The following is a 23,000-nucleotide window of genomic DNA, read 5'->3' on the forward strand; positions in this document are numbered from 1 at the left end:
TGTGCATGGTAACACGGGTGCTTAAACAGGTGCACCACTGTCCACCCCATAAATGAATCTTTTTTCAAACCCTTGATTAACAGAAAGGTTTGTGTGGATAACACAACTCTAATTAAGGCTCCTCCAAACTGCCTGGCACCAACCCTGTTGTGGTGTCATGTGCTCTGGAACCCTTCCAGCGGGGAAACAAACAGCCAGCAAACTACTTCCTCGAACCCAAGCCCCACCCCTGCCTTTGATTCCAATCTGAGCCCAATAGAGAACTGCTGTGTGGGTCCTCGGCACAGTGGCCTTTCACAGGTGGGACGTGGAGGCCAGGAACCCAGAGCTCACCGAGTGCTGTGGGTACAAAGGCGGTAGAGCTTTAGAAAGGGCGCCCCGATCTTTTTTTTGTGGGGACGACTCTGATAGTGGGGCTTGAGTGGTAGTGGACGAGGATGGGAGGGCACTGTGACAAGAGGGGCCCCTTGCACTTGGAAAGAATATATATTCTTTGGGGGGGGGGATGAAAGGTTCTGAATTTATCTGTTAAGTTCATCTCATCTATTCATTTCAGGCCTCTATTCCCTTGTTGATTTTTCTGTCCTGATGATCTGTCTCTTGCTCTGAGTCATGTGTTGAGGTCTCCGTGCTGCTGCCGATGTCTCCCTGAAGGTCAGTAAGTACTTTATTTGGCAGTCTAGATGCCCATCTACAGATGACCAGCTAAGGAAGTTATGGATACGTATTCCATGGAATACTACTCTGCCATCAAAAAGATGACATTGTCTCCTCTGGACAAAATGGATGGGCTGGAGGTGATTACACTTAATGAAATAAATAAAGAGATAAAAGACAATTGCCAGATGGTTTCACTCATATGTGGAATCTAGAGGTCTGATTCACATGAACTTGGAAAAAACAAAAAAACAGAAGCAAGCAAACTGTAAGACTTGTGAGAACTCTGGTGGTTTCTCTGGGAGGTGGGAGGCTGAGGAGACAGAACTTTGGTCGCAGGTGTGGTGTGGAGCTAGCCCCTGTCATCTTATAACCTTGTAACCTTCTATAACCATCAGTAATAAAATGAAATGAAGAGAAGGCCCTGTGGTCGATCACTTCCTCCTCCCAGAGACCAGGAGATGCTGGCTGTCACCAGGGACAAGGAGCCAGGCATGAGGGCAGCTGCTGGGTGGGGCGTCCTGGTCTCGGCAACCACTTCCAGGACTCTGAGTACACGGGGGTCCCATCCTCGTTCCGAGCTCCCGGCCGCGTGGGGCCTGAGCCTCTATGCCGGGTCTGTGCCTGCCGCTCCAGCACAGTCCTGCTTCTCGGCTGCTTGATGCTCCCCACATGCTCCCCAGATCCCCACAGAAGCTGCTCCGGCACCCTGAGCTGCTCAGGGTGGAGCCAGGGGGTGGCTGGCAGGACCCGCCAGGGTCTAGGCCTCGGGAAGCTGCCATTAAGGGGAGGGAAACCGCCCCAGAAGAGTCGCTCAGAATGCGAAGAGGCGCTCTGGAGCCCCTAGTACTAACTATGCGCTGCAAGTACTATCAAAGGCACTTCTCTAAAACCCAAGTCACAAAAGAAAAAACAGCTTGTTGTCATGGCCGCTGTGTCCTACAGAGCTGTTAAGTGAAAAATGCCCATTTTCTTCCCCCTCCCCGGAAGGCGGATCAAGCCCTTTTCGCACTCACCATGGCTCCCCTGTAGTACGCGGTTGTGATGGTGCGGAATCTCTCCTGGCCGGCTGTGTCCCTGAAAGGGGGACGAAGGAGAGGGGGGGAGAAGTCAGCGTCAGGGAGGGGGAGTCAGGAGAGGCTGCAGGCGGAGAAAGCTCGCCAGCTCACTAGTGCAGGGGTCAGGGGAGGCGGTGGGGCACCACCTGCTGACTCGCTGGCTCTGTGAGCAGGGAGTGGAGGGGTGCAGAGCTCATGGGGGCTTGGGTTAAGAACCTGGACCTCGGTGACCAAAGCCGCAGTCCTGCCAGGAGCCAGTGTGCTCTGCTGTTGAGACACGGGGCGGAGAGAATCACTGCACCTGTTCTGGACCTCGGGGGTGGTGAGAACCCTCTTGGCGTTTTGCTCCCATGATTGAGATCTGATCTCTGTACAGAGTGGTCTGGGACTTGGTGACTGTGTGAGTTTGGCTCAGTGAGGCTGAGCGATGCCCAAGGACTCTGAGATAGGAAGGGCACCTCAAAATTACCTATGTTCTTGCCTTTTAGCTGTGGCATACCATCAAAATACATTCTGAAAAATGCAAAAGCTTCTAATTGCAGTTACTGAAGCAGTCCCCACAGAGGAAGTCAACTTTCCTTGGGACGCAGAAAAAAAAATCAATATTCCTAAAAGTTGGCAACTTCCAGCCAAAAAATAATTTGCTGCTTATGCTACTGAGGCAAACTAAGTCACACGCTATTTTATTGTTCCTGTTTTTTTTTTTTTAATGGTCTCTTGTCTTTTTAATATTTATTTTCTTTTGTTGCCCTCACATGCTATTTTAAAGGTGGTGTTTACAGGACTGTAGATGCTTTGGGAGAACAATTTCACCTCTTTTCACACTGTGTTTTACCACAGGACGCCCACCACCACACACTGCAATGATTTAAGTGCAGGAGAGAAAAAAGGCTCTTGTGGAAATATACTGAAATCTAATATATACTAAACCTAAAAAAAAAAAAAGATCTAATATATACTAGATCCAAAAGAAACACAGCAAATTAAAACTGTTAATAAATGCTTTAACACTTATGGTGGCCGTTACAAAAATATTTCCCCAGGGCGGCTCTGGGGCTTTGCACATGCACAACTCAAACTACTTTTTTTTATTCAGAGAGACAAAGAGAGTGAGAGAGAGACACACACACACACACACACACACACACACACACACACACACAAAGCTTCCTCCACAGTGACGCCCACGGGGAGTCGGGGCTCAAACCTAGGTTGTCCACATGGCAATGGGGACCCGCTACCAGCTGAACTATCCTCTCGAGTCCCCCCCCCAAAAAACTTTTCTTCTGTGTTCCCATGAGGCCCGTCACAGACCCACCATCCTCCTGCAGGTGAGGCCGCAGCTCAGTGTGTAGCTGTCAGTCTCAGAGCTGCCCTGAGGCAGGTTCGACCCTTGAAGGAGACCTTAAGAGCCCGGGTCTTGGCTGCTCTGTGAAGAGACAGGCCTCCTTCCCTGGCTTTCTCGAATCCCAATTAGAACCCTCCCTGGTTTTTTTTTTTTTTTTTTTTTTAAATATTTTATTTATTTATTAATGAGAGGGATAGGAGAGAGAGAAAGAACCAGACATCGCTCTGGTACATGTGCTGCCGGGGAGTGAACTCAGGACCTCATGCTTGAGAGATCAACGTTTTATCCACTGTGCCACCTTCCGGACCACTGACCCCTCTCTGTTTGGTGCATGGCAAACACTTCACAGAAAAAAAGAAAAGTGGAGCACTTCTGAGCAGATGAAACCCAGCTCCTTGGGTCTTTACACACTAGAGTGGACCTGCTGGGGTCCAGTCAGTGCAGACCTCTCCCTACTGGTCCCCATCTCCCAAGGATGCCAGTTAGTTGAATCCATAGATGCCAAAGGCGCACAGACTGAGGACCAACTAAAAGTCGGAGTCAGAGTTTCCACTGTGCAGAAGCAGCGCCCTGATCCCTCCAACCAACATGGTTCATGTGTCAGCTGTGCTTGACTCAGAGCCAACGGGGGAGTGAGGAAAGATCAGCGCGCCATGCAGGCTGTGAAGTCCGGCTGCAGCCGGCTCTGCTGCTGAGGGCATGGCTAAATGTGCCATGAGGCCCTCGGCCACTCTGCCTTTAGTTCTAAGTAGCCAGTTGCGTGGCCTGGGAGATGGCACAGTGGATAAAGCATTAGACTCTCAAGCATGAGGTCCCGAGTTTGATCCCTGGCACCACATGTACCAGAGTGATGTCTGGTTCCTCCTCTCTCTCGTAAGTAAATAAAAATGTTTTTTAAAAAGCAGCTGGTCACCAGCAGGCTCCTGGACACACATCTCATTGCTCAGATCAGACCACAGAGCAGAGAGGTCACAACTATTCTTTCCTCCCACTTAAAATAAAATATATAATATTTGGCTTCTAAATAAAATATTTAAAGTAGATAAGGGGGGGCGGTAGCACACCTGGTTGAGCACACGTGTTACCATGCTCAAGAACCCAGGTTCAGACCCCCAGTCCCCACCTGTAGGGGGGAAGCTTCATGAGCGGTGAAGCTGTGCTGCTGGTGTCTCTTCCCCACTCTGTCTTCTCCTTCCCTCTGGGTCTGTCTCTGCTTCTTTCAAATAAATATTTAGAATAAATGCATCTGTATATTGGCTTTTTATTAAATACTAATAGATGGAAAAGGCAGCTTGTAGTGGTCATGGAGTTTTCCAAACTCTAAGTCCTAGTTTTGTCCTCTACAAAAGAGCTGTACAGTTACCCTGACAGGAAACGGAAGTTACTCTGTAGTGAAAAGAGGCAAGACAGTGCTTGGTGAGAACACGAGGGAGCCTCTGGCACGACAGAATGTTCTAGATCCTGATCGTGATGCTGCTGCATGGGTTTATTTTGCCCAGCCTCAGCAGACTGTACAATTGCTCTTATGTAAATTATACCTTGATAAAGACGGTTCTTAAAAAAAGAGGAACTCTCAGAAGGCTAGAAATGGGCCTACCCTATGACCCGGCAATTCCTCTCTTGAGGATATAGCCTAAGGAACCAAACACAGCCATCCAAAAAGATCTGTGCCTACCTAGGTTCACAGCAGTGCAACTTTTAATAGCTAAGACCTGGAAGCAATCTACGTGTTCAAGGGACTGAGAAGCTTGCAGTCTGTATACACTAACAGAACACCACTCTGCCTTAAGAGGTGATGAATTCACTTCCATCTCATCTTGGATGGAGCTATCAAATAATGATCAATCGTTTTATTCTGGCCCTGGGATAAAAGAAGCAAAGCAACCAAAGGGAGCACTGGCTCTACAAGGTCCCACGGAAGACCCAGTGCTGGAAACCCAGGCGTGCTTACAAAGAGTGGGGGGAAATCTGAGAATTTCTGAGTTCAAGGCAAAAAATACTCGGAACCACACTGATTCCCTATAGTCTGGCAAATCCTGCAGGAATGAATTGGTGAGAGCTGGGTGAACACACAGGCATCTGTCTCACGTGCCGAGTGTGAGGGCTGAGGGCACTGTGCCCTTTCTCCTATTTCCCGCTGCAGTGCTCCGCAGACAGGTAGGAAATACGCCATGATGTGCCAAAGACGGGGGGGGGGGGGGGGGGGCTGAGATGTCACTGGTCTCACCAATTCACTTCCCCAGCATGGAAGAAAAGGAGACCACCCCACCCACCCAAGGAACCAGGTTCTTAATTTAGAGGCAGCCCTGGTATAGGGGAGGGGAAAATTTCTCTTTGCCCCTAGCAGTTCTTTTTCCTGGTCCAGTAATTAAGTTGACCCAAGGCATATGAATAGAAAACCAAAACAGAACTAGACAAAAAATAAATAAATAAAACAAACAAGAAAAAAAAAAAAAAACCTGTGGGAGTTGGGCAGTAGCGCAGCAGGTTAAGCGCATGTGGCGCCAAGCGCAAGGACCAGCGTAAGGATCCCCGTTTGAGCCCCAGCTCCCCAGCTGCAGGGAAGTCGCTTCACAGGTAGTGAAGCAGGTCTGCAGGTGTCTATTTTTCTCTCTCCCTCTCCTATCCAACAACAACGACATCAATAACAACAACAATAATAACTACAACAATACAACAACAAGGGCAACAAAAGGGGATAAATAAATATAGAAAATTTATTTAAAAAAAACAAAACCCTGCAGGTTGTCTTTCTTGCAGGACACCTCTGGGTCTACAGCTTATGAAATGAACACGGCGCTGAATTTGGGCTCCTGTCAGCCACAGGAACAATTCAGCTACGAAGGACAGAGAGACTTTGGATTCAGACACAAATTCAGTGAGAGACTAAATGGTTTGTTGTTCACAGGCTACACAGGCCCAGAATTCTTTGCCTGGGGAATAAGGAGTCTCGCTCCCTCCCAGCGCAGGCAGGGTGCTTCATTTCCTGCTCTCGGAGTCAGAGGGGGTCAGTGTCATTCTTCAGGGACTGTTTCTCAAACCACTTGAATTCCAAGTAGCTAGTATGGAACTCTGGTGCATTTTGAGGTGACCTGCCCTGAGCCCCATATGGTCAGAAGTCAGATCTCCATTTCCCAGTCAGGGCTCCTACCACCTGGCTATTTTGCCTTCTCTGATTTCACACCTACAAGCACAAGAATAAAAAGAAGAAGAAGTAAAAAAAAAAAAAGAAAAAGAAAAAAGTAGGTTACTTTTTTTTTTAAGGGGAGAACTGTCTCCCCTTTAAAATTAGCAAGGGAAGAATGCATTCTCAGCTCTCTTCTGCCTCCTTGCTTTGCCACCCACAGTGGGGAGACCTTTAAAACTCCTGTCCCCTCATCTTCGTTTTCACAGATTAGCTCTGACTTGGCACAATTCACACTTAAAGTCCTGATTTAGGTAGAAAGTCTGTGTTTTTTCTTTCTCTCTTTTTTTTCTTTTTCACTCACCATATCTGAAGCTTTATTTTCTTGCCATCCAGTTCTATTGTTCTGATTTTAAAATCAATTCCTGCCAAAAGGAGGGAAAAAAAAAAGGGCATGTTAAATTTCTTCAACTGTAACCCAAGTCTCACTAGGAGAAGGACAAAGGTTCCTATTGAGAAAGAGCTCTCCATCCCGCTGGAAAATGTGAACACAGAGAGGGTGTGAATGGTATGTTTCCTCTCAATGCAGGCTCCAGAAAGGAATGCTAATTACCCTGCAAAGAATTCCCACACATGTTAAATGCACCGTATTATTCGCCTTATTATTTTGCAACAAATAGATCGCATCCCTCCAAGTTGCATAGTTCAGATGGACTGAGAACAGGCATACCCCCCACTTCCTGAATTATATACAGAGCCTCCTGAAACTCCCCACTCCCCCAGCCCCAATACTTCTCTAAAGAGGACTGGGGATCTCTTTACAATGTCTTTTCCCACTGTGTGTGTGTGTGTGTGTGTGTGTGTGTGTGTGTGTGTGTGTGTGTGTGTGTGTAGGGAGAGCCTGCATACTCATGCAGTGAACAACTATTCTAAACGCATGTTAATGAATGATCCCTGGAACCTGCTGGTCAGAGCTAAACAGCCTACAACAGTTTTTAGTCCTGGCCGCACATTAGAACTTCCCGCAGAATGCAAGAGAGAAAGAAAGGCCTCTTCCCCAGATTCCCAGCATCTGGTCTGATTGGTCATTTTTAAAGGCTCCAGGTGATTCTCACCTGTACGTAACACTGGGCAGGGTTTGGCAAGTAGCCTGTGGAGGAGGAGGGGAGAACTGGCACTTCAAAAGGTCCCCCTCTCCTGCATCTGCTTCCTTCCACCTCCCAGCCCCGCCCCCAGATGGCAGCTCCAAATGAACTTAGCAACCTTGACAACAGAGGACCACCAAGTCCCCGAGAAACCGCCCACTCACCGGGAATGAACTGCTCCCCTCTCTGAGGGAACCAGATCAGGGAACACAACTCCGGGGGCAATAAACTAAATAAAAACTAAATCAATCTGGCGACTTGGCTTTGTTCTACATTTTTCAATTTGTCTGCATTCTGCATAGAACCGAATCCCCTTCAAGTGGCTTTTTACAGACACTTCCAGAAGACGAGCAAAATGACGCATAAACTGCAGTTATTTGGAGGAGGAAAGGAAAAAAAATAGCCTTCATGACTTGGCTCCTAGGCTATTTCCTCAGAGAAACATCGCACACACTCTAAGAGGTGACCCCACCCCCACCCCAGCCCTGGCTGTAGGTAGCCCAGAGGCATCCACCCAGCAGCTTTCCCTCTGCCCACTTTGCCCCAAGGGGCCTCGGGGACTCTCCACAGAGACACACACCGGAGGCCTCCTCCGCCACTCTCCCCTCAGCAGTGCCTGAGGCCTGTGGGCAGAGCTGGTGTGATCCCCAGTCCCCGGCTTCTCTGGCCCTCTGCCTCTAAGGCACCTCCATAGTGGGGCCTGGAACGACAGGAGAGAAACTTGGCAGCACAGCGCGAGCATGCTGTCAGTGTCACGGGCATGGCTGGTGCCACTGGACAGAATGTGTACTGACCTTCCATTTTTTAGACCCCTCCAAATCCAGTGGTGAGGAAGGCCTGCTTGCCCCTCCCCGCGCTATTCTGCGGTGCTGGCATGGAGAACTGCCGCCCGACCCCTGCAGCCTGCAGGCAGTGTGCTCCATCACCAGGTTTCTCCCTAAGGGCGTTTTGTTGTTTGTTTACTCCCTTTTGTTGCCCTTGTTGTTTGTCTGCCGTTGTTCTTGGGTAGGACAGAGGGAAATGGAGAGAGGAGGAAGACAGAGAGGGGGAGAGAAAGACAGACACCTGCAGACCTCCTTCACCGCCTGTGAATCGACTCCCCTGCAGGTGGGGAGCCGGGGGGCTCAAACTGGGATCCTGATGCTGATCTATGTGCTTTCCACCATGTGCGCTTAACCTGCTGCGCCACAGCTCGGCCCAGCTCCCCCTCATGACTTTTTTTTTTAAATCTGATTTCCCCCATTAAAAAAATTTTTTTTTCCTTGATAGAAACAGAAATCAAGAGGGAAGGGAAAGAGGAGAGAGAGAGAGAGAGATGCAACTGCAGCTCTGCTTCACCACTTGGGAGGCTTCCCTTCTGCAGGTGGAGACAGGTGGGGTTCTACCTGGGCCCTTGCGCCTGGTCACGTGTGCTCAAACGGAGAAGGTACCGCTGCCCAGCCCCAAGCCGTGACTTTTCAAGTCCACCGAAACAGCAAGTAGAAAGGCAGTTACTAGGAATTTAAAAAGGGCTGGTGTGGAGAGCTGCCTCATGGGCAGAGCTTCAGGTCTGCAAGAAGAGGAGAAGAGGGATCTCACAGCCATTGAGTATACTTAACACAGCAGTGCTTTTATGAATGGCTAAGAGGCTTTATTTTACGTTAAATGTGATTTTTTTTCTATCATATAAGGGGGGGGGGAATTCCTGCCTTTCAAAATGCCTCCTGTACACCTGGACACGATTTACTGAAATGGATCTAGGGTCTCATACTCCACCATCTCAGAGTTCATTCATAGTTTACTTCTTAATCTGGTGCCAGGGCCAGCAGTGTAAATTTGTTCATGCTTAAAAAAAATTAGAGAGCGCGGGGACAGAGTGAGAAGAAAGACACCACAGCACTGTTCCCTCGTTCATGGTGTCACCCTGGCCCTGGGGCTGGAACCCAGGGTCCTGGGCATGGCAAGTACCCACTCTACCAGGTGTGCCACATCCCAGCCCCTCGTGCGCATTTTAAACAAGAGACATCTATCAAATGCATCCTTAGTCTGGCTCACAAGGCTTTAAGGCTGGTGCTGCCCTGGGTGGAGACTCAAGGGTAACTTTCCCACTGTCATTCCACACGGGAGCTATTTGTTTCAAGGCTCCCCGAGAGTCTCAATTACTCTCCATTCATTTCAGATGGTTAGGAAACCTCCTGCTGGCCTAGCCTTTTGTTGTCCATGCTGCTGGCCCTGTTACCTCTCAGCTGACCCTAGAAGCTGCTTCCCTGATCTGTGCTGGCTAGCCGGCCTTTCGCTATTGAGAAGTGTTCGGTGTTTGTCGGGGTTGTGAGCAGTGGTCTCTAGTCTTGCTTCTGTTTATGCTCTAGCCCGGTCAAGAGAGCACGACTCCACTCAAAATGGAGAAGTGTTTACAGCTAAAAAGCGTGGGTGATTCTAGAGGGGCAGAAGGGGGCCTCCTGACTGCTCTGTCCCTCTGTGTCTTTATCCTTCTGAAGAGGCTGAGAGGCTCTGGCTCCAGGCAGCTGATCCATCATTTGTTTGTTTGTTTGTTTATTTTCTTGCCTCCAGGGTTACTGCTGGGGCTCAGTGCCTGCACTATGAATCCACTGCTCCTAGAGGCTATTTTTTCCCTTTTGTTGCCCTTGTTGTTGTTGGATAGGACAGAGAGAAATTGACAGAAGGGGAAGACAGAGGGGAGAGAAAGACAGACACTTGCAGACCTGTGTCACCGCTTGTGAAGCGACTGCCCTGCAGGTGGGGAGCTGGGGGCTTGAACCGGGATCCTTGAGCTGGTCCTTGCACTTCGTGCCATGTGCGCTTAACCCGATGCGCCATGGCCTGGCCCCGTGTTGGAAGGTGGTTTGGGACTGGGACCCCTTCAGCTGTAAGTCATCACCCATTCGCCCATTTGCTTCTGAGGACCCTCCGGGCACACGTGGATTCTGATGGCGGCACCTCTCGGCCCCCAGCCGCAGCCCCTTACCCTCTCGAGCCTGCCAGCACTCTTTCTCCATCCCTCCCTGCTCAGTCACACTCATTATGCCCTCCAGGTCTGACTTCAGTGGAGTCATTCGACCCAGCGTGGGCGGGTTTATTAAGATGCTGCCCTGAGCTGCGTTGACCTCAGTAAGGGCTGCCTAAGACCTTGGAGAAGCTGCAGGGGGGTGAGACCCGCTTCAGGTAAAGGCCAGGTCCTACTTGGTGAGCTGAGAACCCCGACACACCTTGGGGGTGTGCTACAGCCAGCGCTGTAAGGGTGCGGAGACTAGTTCAGCGAGCAGGTGAGGATGTGTGTGTTCTGATCGCTGCACAGCAGTTACAGTGGGATATGCAGTTAGGACTAACATCCGCTCTGCAATGGACAGTGAAGACCATTTCCTGCAGCGGCTACTCCAAGAGTCGAAAAATAATGAGATGATCATGTGACCATGCCAATTAGGGGGCTTCCTGCTGCAGACAGAACCGCCAGGTCAGGCTAGCAGCCGGCCAGTTGTTGACTCATCTAGGCAGCTCGCAAGGAGGGAGGAGTGGGCTGACCTCTGCCCCCTGGGCCCGGCCCTCCTGGGAGGCTAGATTTCATCCCCTGCCTGCCGGAAAGCAGTTCCTCAGCACAACAGCCTGGACAGGACATCGTCTTCTGGCCTCTTGATCTTGAAAGTACCGAGACAGAGTCCCTGGGGGTGCGTGAGTTCTGGGACTTGGGCTGCGTGCCTGGACCAGTCACAGCCTCGGCCAGGAACCAAAATGAGATGAACCGCCTCCCTTTCCTGAATCTGCTGGCACTGGGTCACCCCCACCCACCTCTGGAGGGTCCAGCGAGTCCCCAAGCCCACACGAGAGACGGGCTGTGCATTTAGGCTCCAGGAGGCCCTCGGGTCCCAGGCGCTTTCTGGGAATCATCGCAGGGGCAGGCAGCACATCATGTGAGAGCCGCGTCCCAAATCACAACCTGTGTCCCCCCTCAGCCTCCACCCAGCCGGCAGCAGAGCCCACAGAGCCCCTTGGCTCAGCAGATGGCACCCTGACACTGCAGCTCCTGTGCTGTCAGCTCTGACCCCACGGTGATTTTTGTTCATGGCTTTAAAGAGCTATTCTCATGGATATGCACCTAGTCGCACTCCCCAGGGATTCCGAACATCTCCAGGTACGTGCACACACACACGTACACACACGTACACACACACGGGTTTTCTTCCCCCTCCTGGACTGATTCTCATGTTAAACTGTTACTCATAATGGCTGCATCTTAAGGAGACGGGAAACAAGAAAAAATTACAGAACTCGAGGCCCAGAAAAGTCCCACTGAGATCTAGCCTGCCCTGCCTGTATGCCTGAGAACTGAGGCCCTCGAGACAGAGCAGCCCACCGGATTCACAAAGGCCAGTTCACAGGGGGTGTAAAATCCCACTCTGGCATCTGAAGAACAGAACTTCCCAGCGGGACATGTACAAAAAGGTCTGTCTCCCTGGGGTCACAGCAACACTAGTGACGGGGAAATGTTCTGACCAGGAAAACAGCGGTGGGTGTGCAGGAGAATGCCACGGAGCTGGGGCAGTGGCCTGGAAAGCAGGCGTTACAGAAGCCACTGCAGAGTCAGAGCCAAACTGTGTCTGCAAACCTTCAAACATGCCAAGGATAACAGTATGTTCCATTTATATATTGGTCCATGAGTAGAGTCACGGAAACAAGAGTGGCCAGGGACACAGCCTGATGGTTCTGCAAAAGGCTTTCATGGCTAAGGCTCTAAGGCCCAACATTCAAACCCAGCACCATCATAAATCAGAGCGGAGCAGAACTTGGTAGGAAAGGGCAAGGAAAGGGAAAGGGGAGGAAAAGGAAAGGAAGAAATATAGAGGGGGGATGGAGGGAGGGAGAGAGGAAGTGAAAGGAAGAGAAAGGGGGCAGGCGTTGGCGCACCTGGTTAAGTGCTCACATTACAGCGCACAAGGACCCAGGTTCAAGCCCCTGGTCCCCACCTGCAGCAGGAGGAAAGCCTCACAAGTGATGGTGAAGTAGAATTGCAGGTCTCTCTCCTTCTCTATTCCCCCTTCCCTCTCAATTTCTCTCTGCCTCTGTCCAGTTTAAAAAGGAGAGAGAGAGAGACAGAGAGAGAGAGAGAGAGAGACAGAGAGAGAGAGAGAGAGAGAGAAAGAGGAGTCTAGCGCAGCAGGTTAAGTGCACATGGCACAAAGTGCAAGGACCAGCGCAAGGGTCCTGGTTTGAGCCCCCAGCTCCCCACCTATAGAGGGGTTGCTTCACAAGTGGTGAAGCAGGTCTGCAGGTATCTATCTTTCCCCTCTGTTTTCCCCTCCTCTCAATTTCTCTCAGTCCTATCCAACAACAACGAGAGCATAACAACAACAGTAACAAGAAACAACAAGGGCAACAAAAGGGAGAAAATAGCCTTCAGGGAGCAGTGGGTTCATAGTGTAGGCACTGAGCCCCAGCAATAATCATGGGGGCGGGGGGGGGGGGGGAGGAGGAAGGGAGGCACGTTTTTTATGAGAATCAACAAATTCAGGAGAGCTGCTTCCTGAGGAGAGAAAGGATCACAAGACAGGGGTTCATGGTGACTTCAAATCTGTTTACAATTCATTATTTCTAAAAGCTGAGCAGTGGTGAGTGGATGTTTTTGTATGCCTGAAACTTCATACTGTTTTGTTTTTTAAAAGGAATGACTAGTTATCTGGAAAAATGACTGTGGAGGCACTGGATATTAACAGATGGGTGTTGGGGTGGGGGGAATCAGACCATTTTTTAGAGCTGAAAGGCACCAAAAATTCAGACTGATCTTGAAAAAGCAGGCCTTACTCTCCTGTTTAATACGCAGAGTCTAGGAGGCCTTGATGTACAGGAATGGGCAAGACGGGGAGGGCCTGAGATGCCAAGCGAGATGTGTGGTGATGGGGGTGGAGGGCACTGACCCAGCAGAGAGGCTCCGTGAGGGGTGTGGAGAGAGCACTTGCCCAAAGCACTGGGTATTCAGATTTCTCAGAAGAGTTGGAAGGAGTGGATGGAGGGCTTGGCCAGCAGAACTGAGAGCTACGAACCTTGAACTTGGACCACCTTCCCTTCCACAAAATAGCTAAATTTGTCACTTCTACACTCCAGTCGGATACTCGGTTGAGAAGAGCCATATCCTTTGCTTCCTCAAGAGCACAGGGGCTACCCCCTGGCTTGTGGAGGGGTGAGGGAAAGCAACCAGGTAGGGACTTTCCAGGCCTGCAGAGCTCACTCTGGGTCCAGCCAGTGGCCCTGGCCCTTAGCACAAGTTGTGGTTCGTGGCATTTCTGCCTTGTGGTGCTGGAGCCTGGAAGATGCGTAGTCTGTAGTCTTCTCTTCCACAGGGGCTGTCTGGAGAAGCCTGCTGCCTGGCCCAGGAGAACCAGAGGTGAACAGACAGCAGGGCTGTCCCGCAGCTGAGGCCGCCATGTCTGGGTCCACCCGAGATCTTCAACAAAGCCAGTCTGGCTGCATGCGAGAGACAGAATGTCTGTAACTTTTTACCTCTCCTCCTCTTCTTTTCCACTATATACTTCATTTGGCTGGATAAGAAAGAGATAGGGAGCGAGACAGAGACACCTGCAGCCCTGCTTCACTGCTTGTGTAACTCCCCTCCCCCACCGCACAGGTGGGGACAGGGCTTGAACTTGGGTCCTTGTGCATGATGACATGTGCACTCAGCCAGGTGTGCCCCTGCCTGGTTCCTCCATTTCCCTTTCAACGAGTGACAGCAAGGCTAGTTCTGCTGCTGAGTGTGCGTGTCCACAGTGTCACCATCTCATGGAGAAGCCACTGCTCCCCTTTGACCTACTTTAGGGAGCAGAAGTGAGCACTGTCCTTTTACAAGCAGAAAGGCAAGGCTGTACTTTGTTTCAAAAGCACATGTGGAAACATCTGTGATCCCAGACCAAGTGAGCACGGGCTGTGTGGTTGGTCTATTTACACTTTAGATAGTCTGGAAGTAGACAAGAAACTTCCCAAACACTGAGGTCCGTTTTAGAGAAATGTTAAGTGCACTTCCCCACTCAAATTTTTTATTATTAATTACAAAGGAACAGTGAAGATGGGTCCTGCAAGTCACATTTAGCTGGTGCTCTCAAAACGAGTTAATGAGATTTTTGGAGTAGCTGACTTGAAAGATAATTGGTTGAAATGTCTAATTAGAAAAATAGATGACTGAAATAGGAAGCCTATGAGTCACAAATTGAAACTGGAAAAATGTTGCATTTTCAAAATAAAGGACACAGAGAAAACATACAAAAGTAGAAATACAGGGAGTCGGGCGGTAGCACAGTGGATTAAGCCACATGGCGCAAAGCACAAGGACCGGCGTAAGGATCCTGGTTCAAGCTCCTGGCTGCCCTCCTGCAGGGGAGTCAGCTCACAAGTGGTGAAGCAGGTCTGCAGGTGTCTATCTCTCCCCCTTTCTGTCTTCCCTCCTCTCTCCATTTCTCTCTGTCCTATCCAACAACGACGACATCAATAACAACAACAATAATACAACAAGGGCAACAAAAGGGAATAAATAAATAACAAAAAAAATCCTAAAGATTAGGAGAAAAATAGCATTAAAAATCAGCTTAGAGACAGTTTACTTATATCTAGTTAGTTGTTAGTTATTGTTCCCAGGATTATGGCTAGGACTCAGTGCCCGTGCCATGAATCCACCACTCCCAGTGACCATTTCTTATTCTTTTAATTTGATGGGACAGAAATTGAGGAGAGGGGGAGATAAAGAAAGAAGAAGAAGACAGACAGAAAGACAGATAGACACACACACACACACACCTGCAGTATTGCTTCACCACTTGTGAAGCTTCCCCTCTGCAGATGGGGAGCTGGGGGGCTTGAACCTGGGTCCTTGCACATGGTCACATATGTACTCAAGCAGGTGTCCCACCACGGGCCTCTAAAGCCACTAGAACAGTCTAGAATGCCCTCCTGGCAGCCAACTATGTCAGACTGGTTTAATCCAGCAGAGGAAAAATGGGATTTATAATTTTTTATATTAAATTTTTTTAAACAAAGATTTGCTTAACTGAGCCAGAGAGCTGGCTCACCTTGGGAAGGGACGTGCTATACCACACCCACAAGCCAGGTTTGAGTCCAGTCCTCACACCACCGGGGGAAGCTCCTGTGCTGTGGTGTCTCTCCCTCTCCTGTGTCTCTGTATCTTCCTTTTAATTTGAAAAAAAAAAAAAAGTTGACTCGGAGTGGCAACAGCCAAAAATATATACATGTTTATTTACTACGAAAGAGAGGGGAAAGAAAAGGCAATATTCAGCTGACAGTAGTTGGTGCCAAGGGCTGAACCTGGGGCTTTAAGCACGCAATTCTGTGCTCTGACAGGCTGAGTTCACCTGCATGTCTGGAGGGTTGCTGTGTTTTCACAGATGGACTAACAAGTGGTCTTTGAATAATTTCCCCTTAAACAGAATACCTAATACACTAGCTTTAAAAAGGGGGAGAGGTAGATTTTTTTTGTTCAGATTTCTTTGATCATTTTATTCTCAGTGTTCAGTTAAGCTCCAGAGACAGTGGAGCCCCAGAGTGACACATTTCACCACTTCCTGCTGAAAAGCTGTACATCTTGACACTATTTCAGAATCTCCTACTTGCTACTGGATTAAACACGATCGTTGGCACTCCCCACAAGGCAGCTACACCCATAGAGTCTAATCACACCAACAGATGAAAACAAATGTTTAATCTAATTCTAGAAACTCAGAGGGTCTTACTAATTTTTCACTGGGTCTTAAGCATGTCGGGACAGACACAAAAACAGTACAGCTAAGAGTTTTAAGTAATACCTACATTTGAGATAGCCATGGGACTCTATAGATTACAATGTCAGGATCTACTCACCCTAAAAATGCCCTCAAGAATGAAGAGGGAAAACAGAAAATCATTATATTACATGCCCAATGATAACTGCTGAGGCTGAACTGTGTGCACAAGTAAAAGGTTTCCAAATGTGTAACTACAAAAGTGTCAAGAGGAGACGCACACACACACACACACACACACACACACACACACCAGAAATAGCAAAGTGTATTAACAGAGCTGTGACAACTTAAAGTCTGCAGAAAACCCCCAAAAGAGAATGAGAACATTAAATCTGATTAAGGAGCACAGATTACCCGGCATGCGGCTCGCCGTTCGAGAATGGCCGAGTGAATAGATGACATGTCTCTCCTGCAAATCTTGTACTTGCCAAAGGAGATATGTGCTAAGTATTACTCAGTCTACAAGCTGCTCTGTGCTTGGAGCTGTCAAAATGTGGAGCTTGACCAGGGGTATACCACAGACGGTGAAGCAGTGCTATGGTATCTCTCCTGTCTCTGTCTCTTCCTCTGTTCTCTATAAAAAGTAAAGATATGACCCAGGAGGCAGCACAGTGGACTCTCAAGCACAAGAGTCCCTACCTCTTTTGTTTGTTTGTTTTAATCAGAGCACTGTTCAGCTCTGGCTTATGGTGGTGCGGAGGATTGAACCTGGGACTTGGGAGCCTCAGGCATGAGAATCTGTTTGCATAACCATTATGCTATCTACCCTCTGCCCGAGAGTCCCTATTTCTATGCCCAGCACCATGTGTAAAGAGAAGGATGCTCTGGTTTCTCAATAAATAAATCTGAAGTGAAGGAGATAGCATGACGTTTATGCAGAAAGACTCATACCTGAGGCTCCCAAGTCCCAGGTTCAATCCATAAGGCAGAGATGAGCTGCTCTAGTAGGAAAAAAATTTTTTAAAAAAATGTGGAGCTCAGAGGTATGTCAATGAGCAGAAGTGTTACCTTCTTTTCCTAGGGAGCTTGCTTTACAAATGAAACTTTGACGAAATGAAAAGTCAGCAGTGTCAGCTGAGGAGCACTTCTCGAGCTGGGCTGTTCCCGAGTGAAGCCAGCTGCGGCTCTGAGTTCACGAACCCTCACAACATGAGTCACTGTCACTTTCCCAAACATGGAATTTCCTTGCTTGCACTTTTGACCACTTGGGACCCAGTGTCTTCCAACTGAGGGTGGAGGAGTTACTGGGGTTAGTTAAAAGATGAAGACAGAAAAGGAAATCCCTGCTTTTATGCACCATTGCTCTGGGAAAACCGAACTGCCAACTCCACAGAATTATCCCTGGAAAAAACGACAGCGACATTCCAATGATGGTGCACTTAAAATGCAGTGAAGCCGACCCTTCTTCCTATCTTTTCAAGTACTGACTGCGTGTCATATTTTCCATTCATTTGGAGGAAAGGGAAAGGAGCAGGCGTCTGTCTTTCTCTCCCCGTCTTCCCGATCTCACTCTATTTCTCTCTGTTTTATCCAACAAACAGCAGCAGCAGCACAACAACAACAACAACAACAACAATGGCAACAAAATAGGAAACAGTGGCCTCCAGAAGCAGTGGATTCATAATGCAGGCACTGAGCCCCAGTGATAACCCTGGGGGCAAAAAAAGAAAACACTGTCTTAAGTATTTGCCGGTGGATGGCCGTGTACACACGCGCACGCACGCGCACGCACACTTGGCTAATGGAAGCGTTTACTACGTGCATGATGATTATCAAGTTATCTTCAGCTTCACATTTGCAGATCAGAGGGTTGTGTGTACAAGCCCGGATGACATAACTCCCAGTAGGTGTTCTTCACTTCTGCTTGGGAAAGCTCTCTCCTGCTTGTGGCATTTCTGTTGATTTCTGTCTCGCCCTTCTCCCTGCCTCTAGTCCAACTGTTTATTTTAATCCCACCCATTAGCGGTAGCCCATTATCATCACCCATCTGTCACCGCGGCTGCAGTGAGCTGTGTGTGTGGCATCGCTGATGGCTTTGGGCAAGAAGAGGCTTCTGCTAGCTGGACCCAGAGCACTGTGTGCCTGCCGACGATACGCTTACTTTCTGTTCTCTGATTCTTTTCCCTTTATACAGAGACGAGCCAGTGGGAGAAGATGGGCAGGGGAGAGGTGGATGTTGCAGGAAAGAGACTCTGACTTTAGCTGACTCTTTGCTTCAGCCTTGGGTGATTTGCTATAGATAACCCTCCTTTTATAAAAAAGTACAAAATCTTGGGAGTTGGGCGGTAGCACAGCGGGTTAAGTGCAGGTGGCGCAAAGCACAAGGACTGGCTGTAAAGATCCTGGTTTGAGCCCCTGGCTCCCCACCTACAGGAGATTTTTTAAAATATTTATTTATTCCCTTTTGTTGCCCTTGTTTTTTATTGTTATAGTTATTGCTGTTGTTGTTATTGATGCCGTCATTGTTGGATGGGACAGAGAGAAATGGAGAGAGGAGGAGACAGACAGAGAGGGGGAGAGAAAGACATCTGCAGACCTGCTTCACCGCTTGTGAAGTGACTCCCCTGCAGGTGGGGAGCCGGGGGATTGAACCAAAGACATCTATTTTCAAACAGCTGCTCTCATACTCTAATGGCATGAAAAGCTATCTGGTACCACACTGATTTTTAATTAGGAACTGATTTTGAATTCTACTTTCTCAGCATGTTGTTACAAACATCCCACCTCCACCAACACCCCCAATAACTCAGCGAGGGGTCTCGGGCAGGACCACAAGAAAGTGACTCCAGCTTCCTTCCACGGAGTGTCCCTCGGCCCTGAAAAGAAGAGCTTGGCCCTCCAAGTTTCCTGATATCCACTTACTTCAAAACAGACAGTGTTTCCCAACGTGGAGAAGGACCCAGAAGGATCCCTGGTGGCCTGTTAGAAACTATATTTCTCAGGCAAGTTTTTCCAAGGTGCAAATTACAAAATGAATAATTTTCAAACATGTCATATTCAGGCTGTCGTTCCTCCACAGCCCCCAAGCCGAGGGCATGCAAGCTGTGAAACACTCGCTATGTCCAGTCTGCTCTGGGTCCTCATGGGCAATGGCCTTACGTCCCTCGAGATAAGAGAATGCCTGGGAGAAGGTAATCAGGGTCTATGTCTTCTCTTAGACACAGGGGGGGAAAAACTTTCTTTTTTCTCTTTTTCCTTCTTTCTTTCTTTCTTTCTTTCTTTCTTTTCTCCTTTCTTCTTTCCTTCCTTTCTTTTCCTCCTTCTTTCTTTCTTTCTTTCTTTCTTTCTTTCAGACTGACCCCATGGGTGCAAGAGAGAACAGAGCTGCTTTAGCACATGAAGTGCTAGGGATTGAACCCAGTCTTGTGCATGTAGGCCCTGCACTCTACTTGCTGAGCCATTTCCCTGCCCACCGTTACATTTTTAAAGCAGGAAGATATCCTGTAGAAAAGATAAGTGTGTGTGTTACAGTATATACAACAAAGCAGAGACCACACGTAGACAAGTATGTTACTGGGAGATGCTTGGCATCCCTGTAATATTCTCACGGACTCATTTCTCTGCACCAGGCAATTGTGAAGAAGCTTTTACACCTGCTGTAGTGGGACCAGCACTTACTACAACTAAGCTTTCAAGACCTAAGCTTTTGCAAGACCTCACCATGGAATACAGTGTTCTCTCTCGTGGAGAAAAGGCATTAAAAAATGTACAGACAATCAACACAACAAGTGCCACCCCAGCATGCTTCACTTCAGACTGTGTCCAGAGACTTCAGGTGTGGCATGACAACCCTTCAGCTTCACTACTCGGTGAGACCTTCCCTTTCATAGTATTCTCTAATTCCATTCCAGGTGATTCACTTCCTAGCAAAGTCCCAAAACCTAGATATAGATCAGGTCCCCTGAGATAGAGCATATATTCACACGTATCCATAAGCTAGAGAAAAATATATACCTGAAAGCAGAAGTACACAAGGGTCTGCAGTGAGTACCCCCCAACTCTTCATCTGCACTATTCCAGCCTTTAGGTCCATGATTGGTCAACAATTTGTTTGGCTTTGTATGTTAACTGTCTTTTCAGCCACCAGGTTCCGGATGCCGGCAGGATGCCAACCAGACTTCCCTGGATAGACGACCCCACCAATGTATCCTAGAGCTCTACTTCCCCAGAGACCCACCTTACTAGGGAAAGAGAGAGGCAGACTGGGAGTATGGACCGACCAGTCAACGCCCATGTTCATCGGGGAAGCAATTACAGAAGCCAGACCTTCCACCTTCTGCATCCCACAGTGACCCTAGGTCCATGCTCCCAGAGGGATAGAGAATAGGAAAGCTATCAGGGGAGGGGATGGGATATGGAGATCAGGTGGTGGGGACTGTGTGGAGTTGTACCCCTCCTATCCTACGGTTTTGTTAATGTCTCCTTTCTTAAATAAATAATTAAATTTAAAAAAATGTACCAGCCAATGCAATTCACACGCTTGAGCTGACCCCCGTCAGTGTCAATTAGAGACTACAGGCATAATCTAGAGATGATTTGTGTGGCCTTCCCTAATTCCTGCAGTTGCAATTTATCTGCTGTCGTGTGTGTGTGTGCGCGTGTGCGCGTGCGTGTGCGCGTGCGCGTGTGTATTGCTGGGAAAGAGTCAGGGAGGAACAAAGACAGCGTCTGCACATTTCATCTTTCCGTGCAGTCCCTGTCCCCAGTGAACACAGATTAAGGCTGAGTTCACCATGCAGTAATTTATTAATCATAGTTGATTAATCTAATCAGCTGTCAGACAGGAGAGGGCAACAGGGCAAGCTCTAATACAGTGAGCTCACTGGACTTGGAAAGGCTGCTCAGCTGAGCCCAGTGTGCACGAGCGCGTGTGCACAGACACACACTCACAAGGGGGTAAAAGAGTCCCGGTCAAATGATTTGCTTTGTACAACTTTAACTCCTGTTTATAAGATTCTATCACATAGTGGGGAGAGAGAGAGAGAGAGAAAGAGAGAGAACTTAAGTAAAGATTCTTTTTAAAGTTAACTCAGGAACAGAGGTTAGAGAAGTCTAAAATCTTGGGTGAGCAGGGAGTAGCCCAGGTCAGATGACTGCCATGGATATGCAGCTGAGAAAAACCTAGACAAACCCACCCCACACCTGTGGGCATCTAACTGTTGACAAGGGGGCCCAGACTATTCTTTTCTTTGCTTTTTAAAAAAAAATTATTATATTTATTTATTTTCCCTTTTGTTGCCCTTATTGTTTATCATCATTGCTGTTATTCTTGTTGTTATTGCTGTCGTTGTTGTTGGCTAGGACAGAGAGAAATGGAGAGAGGAGGGGAAGACAGAGAGGAGTAGAGAAGACAGATACCTACAGACCTGCTTCACCGCCTGTGAAGCGACTCCCCTGCAGGTGGGGAGCCGAGGACTCGAACCGGGATCGTTATGCCGGTCCTTGTGCTTTGTGCCATGTGTGCTTAGCCCGCTGCACTACCGCCTGACTCCCGGGGGCCCAGACTATTAAAGGGAGAAAGGAGAGTCTCTTCAACAAATGGTGTTGGGAAAATTGGGTTGAGACGTGCAGAAGAATGAAACCGAACCATCACATTTCACCACACACAAAAGTAAACTCCGAATAGACCAAGGATTTGGAATGTTAGATCAGAAACTATCAAATATTTAGAGGAAAATATTGGCAGCACTCTTTCTTTCTTTTTTTTTAAGAATTTATTTATTTATGAGAAAGATAGGAGGAGAGAGAGAAAGAACCAGACATCACTCTGATACATGTGCTGCCGGGGATTGAACTTGGGACCTCATGCTTGAGAGTCCAATGTTTTATCCACTGCACCACCTCCTGGACCACAAGCAGCACTCTTTCTTTCCCATCTAAATTTGATAGGCATCTTCAATGATAATCAATCCAATAGCAAATAAGACAAAATCAAAATTAAACCCATCAAACTGAAAAGCTTCTGCACAGCAAAAGAAACCACCACCCAAACAAAGAGACCCTTACAGAATGGGAGATCTTTACATGCTATACATCAGACAAAGGCTAATAACCAAAATATACAAAGAGCTCACCAAAGTCTGAAAAAGAAAAAAAAAATCTCATCCAAATATGGGGAAAGGAGAGGATATGAATAGAATATTCACCAAAGACGAGATCCAAAATGCCAACCAAATGAAAAAATGCTCCAAGTCACTGACTGCCAGAGAAATGCAAATAAAGACGACAATGAGATATCACTTCACCCCTGTGAGAATGTCAGACATCAGAAACAACAGCACCAACAAATGCTGGAGAGGTTGTGGGGTCAAAGGAACCCTCCTGCACTGCTGGTGGGAATGCTAATGGGTCCCACCCCTGTGGAGAACAGTCTGGAGAACTCTCAGAAGGCTAGAAATGGACCTGCCCTGTGACCCTGCAATTCCTCTCCTGGGGACATATCCCAAGGAACCCAACACACCCATCCAAACAGATCTGCGTAGACCTATGTTCACAGCAGCACAATTTGTAATAGCCAAAACCTGGAAGCAACCCAGGTGCCTAACCACAGATGAGTGGCTGAGCAAGTTGTGGTCTATATACACAGTGGAATACTACTCAGCTACTAAGAATAATAAATTCACCTTCTTGCCTCATCTTGGATGGAGCTTGAAGGAAACATGTGAGATAAGCCAGAAAGAGAAGGAAGAATATGGGATGATCTCACTCATAGAAGTTGAGAAATAAGAACAGAAAGGGAACACACAAAGCAGAACCTGGACTGGGCTTGGTGTACGGCACCCAAGTAAAGGTCTCCGGGGACAGGGGGACTTTCAGGTTCACCTTATGGGGGTTGGGGTGGGGAACAGTCCTTGGGTGTTGGGAACAGTGTGAAACTTACGGTCTTATAAATCA

General features: G+C 48.3%; 1 protein-coding gene across 1 annotated transcript in view; it reads right to left on the reverse strand.

The window, feature by feature from the left end:
- The window catches only part of RAB8B (RAB8B, member RAS oncogene family), a 72,924-nt gene that overhangs the window by 12,238 nt on the left and 37,686 nt on the right, over positions 1-23,000 (reverse strand). Inside the window, exons 2-3 of the mRNA XM_060174360.1 lie at positions 6,552-6,612; positions 1,674-1,734 (exon numbers count right to left, since the gene is read on the reverse strand). Of these exons, the coding sequence (XP_060030343.1) occupies positions 1,674-1,734; positions 6,552-6,612 (122 nt within the window). The remainder of the gene's footprint in view (positions 1-1,673; positions 1,735-6,551; positions 6,613-23,000) is intronic.

The sequence above is a fragment of the Erinaceus europaeus genome, chromosome 16 (genome assembly GCF_950295315.1).
Source record: "Erinaceus europaeus chromosome 16, mEriEur2.1, whole genome shotgun sequence".
In the NCBI taxonomy this organism is placed as follows: Eukaryota; Metazoa; Chordata; class Mammalia; order Eulipotyphla; family Erinaceidae; genus Erinaceus; species Erinaceus europaeus.